Source organism: Lactuca virosa, chromosome 3 (genome assembly GCF_052849685.1).
Source record: "Lactuca virosa cultivar CGN04683 chromosome 3, Lactuca_virosa_CGN04683_v6, whole genome shotgun sequence".
In the NCBI taxonomy this organism is placed as follows: Eukaryota; Viridiplantae; Streptophyta; class Magnoliopsida; order Asterales; family Asteraceae; genus Lactuca; species Lactuca virosa.
In genome coordinates this window covers 325,501,414-325,513,754 of record NC_136428.1, presented here as the reverse complement: position 1 = coordinate 325,513,754, position 12,341 = coordinate 325,501,414, and the positions used below count along the sequence as shown (strand labels likewise).

The 12,341-nt window shown below is 36.6% G+C and overlaps 1 protein-coding gene and 1 pseudogene across 1 annotated transcript; both read left to right on the top strand.

Annotated features, from left to right (window-relative positions):
* The first annotated feature begins 3,416 nt into the window (after positions 1–3,416).
* Positions 3,417–3,956, top strand: LOC145164747 (uncharacterized). The gene has a single exon (XM_079083438.1). The coding sequence runs from the start codon at positions 3,417–3,419 to the stop codon at positions 3,954–3,956; it is 540 nt and encodes a 179-aa protein (XP_078939564.1).
* A 1,885-nt stretch (positions 3,957–5,841) lies between these two features.
* LOC145164746 (secreted RxLR effector protein 161 pseudogene) lies at positions 5,842–6,540 on the top strand (annotated as a pseudogene).
* Positions 6,541–12,341: the final 5,801 nt, after the last annotated feature.

Below are 12,341 nucleotides of genomic sequence, written 5' to 3'. Positions count from 1 at the left end.
TCCATCACCTCCAAACCCCCTTTGGCCAAACCCTAGCGCTCTTGAAGTTTTTGTACTCACTTTTGCAAGCTTTTTGTGGTTTTGAAGGAGGAAGAAGAATTTTTGTGTAACACTCATAAAAATCATGCCAAATTTAAACTTTTTTAAAACATTTCAAAACCCATGATTATTACAAAACTTGTTTTCAAAATAATATAATGTCAGAGTATCCCAGAATCAAATCATAAAATCATGAAATATGAGGAGCTGTACGATCACGCCTTCTCCTTCTCGCGATCATCAGAAGTACCTGAAACAATAATCGATAAATGTAAGCTCGAAGGCTTAGTGAGTTACCCCTAAAATACCAACACCATAAAACATATCAATAACATATAAGCAAACAACATGCATAATGAACCTTTAGCCTGACTGGACCGCCTCGCAGGCCTTCAGCCTATCTGGACCGCTCTCCGAGCCTTCGGCACGTCTGGACCGCCTCTCAGGGCCTTCAGCCTATTCGGATCGCTCGCTGGGCCTTCGGTCTGACTAGTAGGCCCTCCTAGGCCTGTAGTCTATCTGGACCGCCCTGGGTATGTTGGCCTTCAACACAAAGCAAGACCGCCTCAACCCAACCCCCAATCAAACAAACATGTGCACATAAATATCATACACTAGCATATATAACAGTCAAACCAATCTAAAAGATCACCAATCATAACAACATCCTATAACCAGGATACGGACCTAACCGGTCACTAACATAGCACCATCCTACATACCAAGATACTGACCTAACCAGGTCACTAAGCATATCGCCATCCTAACTACCAGGATGTAAATTGATAAGCATATCATGCAATAACCCGGATACAAATCTGAAAAGGGCCGGCATTGGTGCCTTAGACCCTGTTGATATAGTGAGGAGAACCCACCTCACAGATGTCGAACTGTAGTGATAATGCAAAACTCTCGAATCACATCCACGAAGTCAACCACCTATCACCACTATAGGACCAAGTCCATCAGAATCCCTATTACCAAAATACCCTCAAATTTCAAATGGTCAACCCTTGGTAAAATTCAACGGTCAATGTTGACCCGACTCGTCGAGTGCAGCTAGCAACTCTTCGAGTTCCTTAAGAACTTAGGAAGTCATGAAACCCTAACTGACTCGCCGAGTTTCCAACCAACTCGTCGAGTCCATGTGTGTCCAGAAGTCGGGGATAACCCCTACTGACTCGCCGAGTCCCCCTACTGACTCGCCGAGTCCATGGAGAACCCAACCACGATAAACCTTCATCGTACTCACCGAGTTATCTATGCGACTCGTCGAGTTCATGCAGTCCATTTCTTGTCCAGATGATTTTTAAGCTACTCCAATGCTCCAATTGGTAGATCCAGTCTCCTAGGGCCTAGTTACCACGTAAAGTTGCAAACTTTACGTGCATGCAAGGTCTTAAGAGCCAAAACTAAGCTAAAGAAGAAGCTTTTAAGGCAAGGAAAAAGGCATAGCTTGACAAAGACTAGAACTTTGTGACAATAAGGGGCTAAAGGAGTCCAGATCTGAAGTTACAACCTCAGATCTTGCCCTAAATCCGGAAATACCACAACAATACACTAAAAAAAAGTTCTAAACCCATGTATGAAGAGATCTAGCTAAGGGAGAGCCAAGGCAACGACTTGTTACCTTCAAAGTGATGCTAAGATGGAGTAGAATTCGGATCCACAACTTCTCGTTGTTCCAAGCTCCTTGGACTTCAAGTTCTTCTCACCAAAATCCACCTTCCAAGCTTACTAACACACAAATATGATTTAGGGTTTCTGAGCTCAAGGGGGGGCTGTAAGGGAGGCTACCGACCCTTTAAATAGGATGCAAAACCCTGGAAATTAGGGTTTCATCCTCCAGCTCCAACTCGTCGAGTTGTGTCCTCTAACTCGTCGAGTTGGTCACTTAAGACACGCGGCCAAGTTCGTTCCTACTCGATGAGTCAGGGCATCCAACTCGTCGAGTAGACCTTTCAAAATGAGAGGGGGGGGGGGCTTGGACCATTTGTGTTGTTGTTTGTGTGATTTGGTTGAAAATGGTTTGTAATATTCTTTTATTCATAAAGTATGTAATAAAAGTAGCTAGTTTTTATTATTGTTATTTTTATGTAATAGATTAGTTTTAGACTAGATTTATTTTATGAAAAATGTAACAAGATGAAGATGAATTCCATTTCTTGAAGAACCATGGAGACCCACGATTTTATAAATATTTTATAAAAGCTTATAACTTTTATAAAAGTTTTATAAACTTGAAACAAAGTTGGTTGTCATTGCAAGTTGGAAGTTGAAGATCACATGAAGAACAAGTTGTAATATTTGGTCCCTTTGTCCCTTAGGAAGGACTTAACACTTTTGTATTGGCTCACAAAACTGTTATATAGTTTAAGGCTTGTTTATGTCAAATGCATGCTTGTGTTGTTTATTTTTCAAGTAAATATTTTGTGTGGTTGATAATTTAGTTTTTCACAAACCCAAACTATTTTTTGGACAAAATAAACATCACATGGGGTTTGGATTTCAAAATATAAAAATATGGACATTGGATGTAACATATTCTTGCCAAAAAATAAAAATCGATTTTATAAATATGTTAATTACGACAACTTTTGAAATATTGAATTATAAGTGTAAAAATCACGTTTTTATAACTTATTCAAACTCCAAAGTATTATTTAATAAAAGGAAGTTTTATTAAACAATATCAAAAGGTTCAAAATGGCTCATACACAAACTTAATACTAGGTATTAATTTTAAAAGTGAACCAAAATATAAAAACCGGGTTATTATAAGAACCTTAAAAGTGATTTTTTTTTGGAAAAATCGATACCATGACATATTGGATGCATGCAATTGTCATGATATCACATGTTTTAAATAGAATAATAAAACATTCAAATCCTTTTTTCAAATTGCAAGTCTATGCCATCCAACTTTAGAAACATTTGCATATCACTTGTATAATGCTAGTGGGATAAAGGATACCTAACCATTAGTATTATGTTTTGATGGACAAAGTATTTTTGCGATTTCTATAACCAAGTTATGGGCCAATTATACAAGTTTCTCTAATTGGAAGACTTGATTGGAAACCTCTTGTGATAAAGGTCACCTAAGCAAGAGTGTTCCAAGGCATAGATGAGACCAAACATGTCAAATTAACATATGGACTGTTAAGGGTCTCATAAACCTAGGAATTACAAATAGTGTGATTAGTACAAGTCATTTACCTTGTTAAAATTGGGTAAATGGGATAAAGGATACCTAACTATTTATTTGATTTGTAACTTGGATCCTAGACTTTAAATAAATAATGTTTTTGGAAACAAAAGGGTATTATTATTTAAATAATTAAATACTAAATGAAAACTTTGTTAAACTTTTGTAGATGGCTCCACCAATTACTGTAACACATCACCCAATGAACATTCGGTCAATTCTTGACAAAGAAAAACTCAACCACTCCAACTTTTTGGACTGGCACATAAATATAAGAATCGTTTTGAAACAAGACAAGAAAGACTATGTCCTTGAAAACCAAACTCCTGATGAACCACCTACTCTCCCAAAGGCTGCACATGATGCATGGCTAAAACATGTAGATGATTCACTTGATGTTTCATCTCTTATGCTTGCCTCTATGGTTCCCAATCTTCAGCGGGATCTAGAACACTACACTGCCTTTGACATGATTGGATATCTCAAGGAGATGTTCGGTAAACAAGCTAGAACCGAACGGTTTGACACTATAAGAGCACTTCATCCCATGAAAATGGAGGAGAGTGGGAATGTGAGCACACATGTTCTCAAGATAAAAAGTTACATGGATCAATTAGAGAGATTGGGCTCTCCATATCCGCAAGACTTGGCTACAGATATCATTCTGAACTCGTTGCCAAAGTCTTACAATGCTTTCATCATGAACTAGAACATGAATGGGTGGGAGAAACCTATCTCTGAGTTGCACGGGATGCTTATAACTGCAGAGAAGAATATCCCAAGTAAAAGTACCCAAGTGCTCATGATTAGGGAAGGAAAGGTCAAGAAGAACAAATGCAAGAACTTCAAGGGAAAGCCACAAACTGGCAAGGGCAAAGGGAAGAAAGCTCCTCAAAACCCACCACCCAAGAATAAGGAAAAGGTTGCCAAAGATGACACATGATTTGAGTGTGGAGTTGCCAGGCATTGGAAAAGGAATTATCCTAAGTACCTTGTAGAGTTGAAAAACAAGAAGGCCGGGGAAGGCCCTTCAGGTATATCCATTTTCATGATTGAAATGGGATTATTTACTTTGTCATCAAACACTTGGGTATTAGATATTGGTTGTGGAACTCATATTTGTAATTCGTTACACGGGTTCATAAAGAGTAGGGAACTGAAAGCAGATGAGATGGTATTGCATGTGGGCAATGGAGCACGGGTTGTAGTCCAAACAATAGGACATTTTGATTTATGTTTACCATCTGGTCTGTATTTGACATTAGACAATGTGTGTTTAATTACTTCTATTACTAGAAATATCATTTCAGTTTCACGTTTGAGAAAATCTAGTTATGATTTCAAATTTGTTGATGATAACATTCACTCCTTCCTCAAAGGAATTTTCTATTTTGAGGCTAGACCAATAAATGGAATTTTTTAACTAAATCTAGATAACACCTCAAACAATAAGTCCCTTTATCATGTCAACACCAAAAGGCTCAAACCAGATTTGAACCAAACATATCTATGGCGTTGTGGCCTTGGACATATAAACAAGAAATGCATATCTCAACTCCAAAAGAGTGGACTTTTAGGGGAAAATGACACTGAGTCATTTGACGTATGTGAATCTTGTTTATGTGGCAAGATGATAAAATCCGCTTTCTTTGGAACAAGTGAAAGGGCAAGTGTTTTATTAGGCATCATACACACTGATGTATGCTGATGAGCCGGTCAGCTACCAGTATGCAATGACAGATCCCGAATATGCCAAATGGCTTGAAGCCATGAATGCTGAGATGCAATCCATGAGAGAAAATCAAGTCTGGGACTTGGTTGATCTTCCTCCCAATAGCAAGACTGTTGGAAGTAAGTGGGTCTTCAATAAGAAGATTGACATGGATGGCAACTTACACACATTCAAAGCAAGATTGGTTGCTAAAGGATTCACTCAAACTCATGGGGTTGATTATGATGAAACCTTTTCACCAGTCGCTAAGATTAAATCAATTAGGATACCATTTGCCATACCTGCATATTATGACTATGAGACATGGAAAATGGATGTCAAAACCGCTTTTCTGAATGGACACTTGGAAGAAGATGTCTATATGGATCAGCCCGAAGGTTTTGTCGACCAAAAGCATCCTAATAAAGCGTTTAAGCTCAAGAGATGCATTTATGGGTTAAAGCAAGCATCTCGTAAATGGAATCATCATTTCGATGATGAAATCAGAAAGTATGGTTTTATTAGAAATGAAGATGAATCTTGTGTTTACATGAGAAATAGTGGGAGCTCAGTGACATTCTTGGTCCTATATGTGGATGACATATTAATAATGGGAAATCACATTCCAACTTTACAGGGTGTAAAGACTTGGCTTGGAAAATGATTCTCAATGAAGGACCTAGGTGAGGCACAATACATTCTTGGAATCAAAATCTATAGAGATAGATCAAAACGATTAATAGGTCTAAGCCAAGGTACATGTATTGAGAAAGTATTGAAGCGGTTCAATATGGAAAACTCTAAGAAAGGATTTGTACCCATGGCACATGGTACTGTATGAAGTTCATCTCAATGTCCTAGCACAAAGGCTGAGCTAGACAAGATGAAAGATATTCCATATGCTTCTGCAATTGGACCCATCATGTATGCTATGAATTATAAACGACCCGATCTTGCTTATGCTATGAGCATGGTAAGCAAGTTCCAACAGAATCCAGGGGAGAGTCATTGGAGAGCTGTGAAGAACATCCTAAAGTATTTACGAAGAACTAAGGATTTGTTCCTCGTCTATGGAGGCGTGGGAGAAAGTTTAAGTGTAAAGTGCTATACTGATGCTTCCTTCACAACTGATCGAGATGATTGCAAATCTCAATCAGGATATGTGTTCATTATCAATGGGGGTGCGGTATCTTGGAAAAGCTCCAAGCAAAGTGTTGTTGCACAATCCACTACAAAGTCACAATACATTGCTGCTTCTGAAGCTTCACAAGAGGCAGCCTGGATGAAGAAATTCATTAGGGATTTAGGGGTAGTCCCTACCATTCAGGAACCCCTAGACGTTTTCTGTGACAATGAGGGTGCTATTGCTTTGGCGAAAGAACCCCGAGCACACAAGAAGACCAGGCATATTAGCCGCAAATTCAACTTCATCTGGTATAAATTTGAAGAAGGTGAAATTAGTATTCGCAAAGTTCACACTGATCAAAATTTGGCGGACCCTTTCACGAAGCCTCTTCCTCAAGCAAAATTTGAGGGACATGCTCGAGGAGTAGGACTTCACTATTATAGTGATTGGATTTGATCTATGTATTAGTACTGAATAGTGGAACACTATATAACATCATCTATTGTAATGACTATGATATATATGGCATATGATCTTTTCATTAAATATTTGTTGTGTTCTTTATTAACATGTTTAATCCTTGAGTGAATTTATTCACTCTAAAACTCCATAGTCAGTTGTTATTGTTGGAGCAATAATGAAATAAGACTAATATGAAATAGGTTGGTTGACAAAGCGTTACAACCAGTTTCATAGATACTTACTAGAGAGTAAGTATTGGAGTGACCCGTTTAAGATCACTTCATGGATCGCTGTCATGAATGATACTTGATAAAAGGTAATATCTGTATATCCTTAGCACCTGAGATACATATATGGGACTTGATTATGAGGAACATTATGCGTTGATGTAGTCAAAAGCTGTTCTTTTATTAGGCAGTTATAAAAGCTACTGTCAGGCGTAATGTAAACCATGCAAGAGGCGTATGTAGTCAAGATGGGATTTGTTCCTCTTATTTGTTGAGAGTTAGACATATAAGGCCTGATGTAAAGTTGAACACTTATATGAGATTGACTGCGATCCATATCTCATGTTCAACATGATGTCTGTAGCAAAGGGATAGATGATAAACTTACCTTACTCACCAATTGTAGCCTTGGGGGCTTTTGGGGAATTGGGCTTTGATGGAATGGCACTATATCATATGTTGTTGGGGGCAGCAAAATGTTGCTAGACGTTCACCACTGTCTATATCAGTTTGATATGAGTCTTGCACAAGTGGGAGATTGAAAGATCTAGTATGCTCAATAGTCATATTAAAATGATATTGCTAAGTAACATATGATCCTAAGGGTCACACTAACAACAACTTGATACAAATGATTATTTATTAGAAATTGATTTTAATAAATATTCATAAACTCTTATAATAATTGGGAAAATATTTATTTCAAGGAAATAATTATTTTACAATACAAGTAACAAATTATTTCATATGGTATGAATATAAAAATGTCATGTACATCTTTTTGGACCTAATAAGCCTTTTGTCTTTTAGTAAAGACAAAGTTTATATCTTATAAACTTTGAGTTTATAAAATATAAACTCTTGACTTGTCTTTTCCTTCTTGGAAACATGAGATAAAGAGAAAAGACCTTTGCATTGGTATAATGCAAAAGAATCAAATCTAGGGTGATATTTTCATGACATAGGGGAAAAAGTTGTCTAAAAGTACTTAATGGTTAATGACTATTGGACCATAATTCCATTATAAATAAGAGGTGAGTGTTGTCATTTTTCTTCACCTTTCTTGCCTTGGCCGAGAACACTTCTCCCCTCTCCATCTTCTCTCTAAAGTCTTGAACTTTGAAGATTTTGTTGCTTGCATTCTATCTTTAAGTCATAATCTTGTTTTAGCTTAAAAGCTTAAGAGTTGTAACTAGCATTACATCAAGTTGGCACATTGTTGGTGTCTCAAGGGTTCATCCTCACTCCATCAACTTCCAAGCCTCCCCTAGAGGACTCAAAGTGCTTCAAAGGTTGTTACCACTTCCTCTTTCTATGGCTGTGTTTTAAATCTTTCCTTTACTTGCAAGATGATCCTTGGTGGGTGATAAAATGTTTATGTTATTTTATAAAACTTAAGTCTTCCGTTTGCCATTATTTGTAGTTTTTGAAACTAGTTTTTAAATAAAAACCAACAGATTTGGGATAGGACATGCATGGTGCATGCATGTCCATAAAGTTTTCATTTTTAGGGATCATTGGGGTCCCTAAAACCATTATGGAAGTTTTGGATTGAAGAATTTAAGTATTAAGTGCTTAATGGTTGTTTCCATGCATTAAGTTTCCATTAAGGACCTAAAATTTGAGATGTTGGCTTAGAAGGATGTATTAAGAGATAAAGTTGGAAACTTTATCCATTAAGACCTTGGGAAGAATTAGATCTCAGTTTTGGAGGCATGAAATGGATGGAAAATGGCTTAATCCATTAAGCTGTTGAACCTAGTTTCCACGACGTGGCGTTTGGCTGTCACGATGTGACGACTGGGGGAGGTGCACGATTATTTTGTCCTTATTATGCCACGACGTGACCGATAGGAGGTCACGACATGGCGGCCCTATAAAGTCAACTTGGATACTTGACTTTAACCTTTGTCTTTTTAACCCGGGTTGAATTTTCATTAAAGTGCTTGTTCTAGAGTATATACTAAGGTTGGACCATGTTTGATTATCAGGTGTGTTGTAGCACCGGTTGCATGACAGCTAGGTGTGGTTTATCTAACTTCATGAGACAAGTGAGTTTTCTCACTATAATGTGTAGGATGTTAGTTGTCTTTGTGATACTTACATGGAAGACATCGGGGTAGCCTGTGGTATTTGTATGAAAGACTGTGGGGGTAGCCTATGACAATGGTATAAAATACCATGGGGTTACCCATGACACTTGAATGTAAGACAATGGGGGTAGCCCATGGCAATATATGTATGGTATGTGGTATTTTAGGGAACTCACTAAGCTTTGTGCTTACAGTTTTATTGTTTGAATGTTTTCAGGTACTTCCAGTTCCAAAGGGAAGGGCCCAACTTGACCGCACATCATTTCCCCCTTGATGGGTTTCCGCACTGATGACTATTATTGTAGTTTTGTGATTATAATACATTTTTACTATGATGGGTTTTTGGTACAAATACTATTTGATTTTATGAATCAAAAATGAAAAATTTTATGTCTTTTTTTGGGACGTTAGAAGTTGGGATCAGAGCCTTGGTTTGATGAATTCGGGCACACTCTCGGGTTTGTTTGAACTCAAACTGAGGAATTGATAATCTTTTCAAAAAGAAAATAAAATTTCTAAAAAGATTGTTACAAATAAAGGGTGCGATGTGTGCGATCAGTCGAGCTCAAGTAAGTGATTCCCAAAATATCCATACATGACAATTATAATTAGTATGCTATTATGTAAACTGCATGCTAGATTAGGTTTGAGGACACCTTAAGGAATTGAATGATAGAGTTTCTATATTGTGTGATGCCTTGTAGCCTTGGGAGATTGGTTATTATATATTACTTGGTATCTAAAATCTCAACATTAATTGCTAACTGTATGCTTTAAAATTGTATACGATTTGGATCATATAGCCCTAGAATGAATGATTTAGCCTTATTTACTGTTCCTTGTTTGGTTGTGGGTTTAGGGTAGAATCATTTATTCGACAGTCTATGTGGTCCCTTTTTGTGTATAATTTGCATGCATAAGGCAACCAACGGTGTTGGTAGAAGTTCGTTTAGTGTAGGATCAAGTGAGATGAGGATTCCTAAGAGAACCTATGAAGTCTTGTAGCAAGTTATGTATGTTGTTTAGCATAAGGATTTATCAGATTTTCTCTAGTTAAGTACCTTAGGGGAATCAGAATGATTCTTGAGGAAAGTAGGAATAGGTGTGGAAGGTAGTATTAGGGTCATACTACTGAAAGCACATGATCTGTACTCGAGTCAAGGATTGTCACAGAGATCTTAAGGAGCTTGAAGTGTGAGAGTTCCCTCAAGTATTCTCCATGTTAGTGATCTGTGGCAACCATGATTGTTTTGGTAAAATATTACACAAGTGAAACTCAACCACATTGAATGAGAGGTTGTGGTGTTTGAATTGATGTAAGCAGAAAATTGTAATCAAGACAACACGTGAATGACTTCGTCGATCAAGGGATCCTGACCTATGATGAGGTATGTTCCTTTGATGATGAAGATATTGTCACAACTCCAAATTTTAGACCTAGCATGGTCTAAACCCTAACCAAGTACTAGTGTAAACTAAATTGCAATCCTTGCTGCATTGTATCCTCTATAGCCCTTTAGGGCTTGTTTATAAATTGGTAACTAAACTTGGATTGAAAACTAAATTGGTTTAGGGTTGTATAATTTAAGTATTTACAAAAGGTTAAGGGTTAAAACGATAAATATTCACCATTTAATGGTAAATTTGGTCATAAAATCAAACATATGCTAAATTCGGTTTATGGAATCAAACTCCAAGCATTAAAATCGAATTCTCCTTTCCATTTGACCAAGAAACCGAATTCTCACCACATTTGTAAAGATTGGACCTAATTCTCCATTCCACATTGACTAGAAACCAAACACTCACAATTCTATTGACTTTAGGACCGAATTCATGAAGGAATTCGGCCTTATAGGACCGAGAACACAACAATTAAGGCCCATTAAGGCTGAACCCATCCTATATATATATATATATATATATATATATATATATATATATATATATATATATATATGTGTGTGTGTGTGTGTATAACCGATTTCCCAATTCATTTCTCACTTTTGCCATCGAACTCTTGCCAATTTTCCTCTCAAATATCATCTGAAAACACTCTCAATCTTCATAGATTTTACCCAAATATTCATCCCATATTTAAATCTTCATAAGTCCCTTCATATCTTCAAGTTTCCCACCAAGAACACCAAGAACAGACACTACCCCACCGAATTCATTAAGCCTTGACTGAACTCACCTATTAACTCACCGAAAAACCCAAATTTTCCCACCAAATTCATACTTCAACAATTCCAAACACTTCAAATTAATTTTGTAAGTATTATTTACTTATTTAATTATTCAAAACACTATTTAAATTAATTTATTATTAATTTAAATACGACGACGAATACAATTATTTTAGGGTAACATTTTTAGTGCTTACGCTTACACGAGGATCGTCTCTACCACTCGCTACTTCCAAGTTAACGCACATTTAAGGTGAGTTCATACCTCTACTTTTTCAATGTTTTTAATGTTTTAGGGGGGGGGGGGATACAAGTAAAACACAAGGACTATTGTGTTTATACAAACATTTTCAAATAGTTTTAAAAACCTTTGCAATTGTTTCAAAATGAGCATTCACTACGCTTTCTAAAAATATATGTTATATTTTAATCCTTTTGTAATATGTCGAGCATAAGGGCATTTTACTTTTATACAATTGAATTGCAAACGTTTTCAATACATTACATTACGTCTTCAGGGCATTACAAAACATTACAAATAAACTATAATTGGTATAGTTTTGGGAATTTCTACACTATTTCACTAAGTACAATACATAGAATCAAAACATTTATTCAAACTATAATGGGTATAGTTTGGGAAACACTACTCTAATACATTGGTACAAGAACACACTACTAAATAATTATTTTAAATATAATTTTTTTATATTACAAGTACGTTAGTACAAGGTTATACATACGTATTCAAATACCAGAAAAGGCCACTACACTACACTATACGTAAACTAGTTAATACAGGATTGTGGGGCACTGCTTCGATGTACTCCTCAGGGTACGGTTTCTAAATCCTATAAAGTATAACCAGAGTCTCCTGGAGGGAGAGTGTGAGATTTGTGTATAGATCTATACGGGACTGACAATCCCATGCCCCGACTACTAGCTTCAGTTGGAACGAAAGTTTTGGGGTAACAAATGTCATTTCATTCGGACGCCTGAAGAAGGTCGTAGAGATCACTAGGTCATATCAAGCATGGTTATATGAAACTCACAACATCATAAACTAATCATAGGTTTACGGGATTTCTACTCTTCTGTTAGTTTTATTTTAATTAATAGAACTACTATACACTACAGCTGGAGGATTCCAGGGAATATGAATACATGGTTTTATTTTAAGTAATAAAACTACTACCCATTACTGGTGGTAGCCAGGGTTTTCATACAGAACAATACTATACATTACTGGTAGTATCCAGGGAATTTATACAAAGGTTTTCATACAA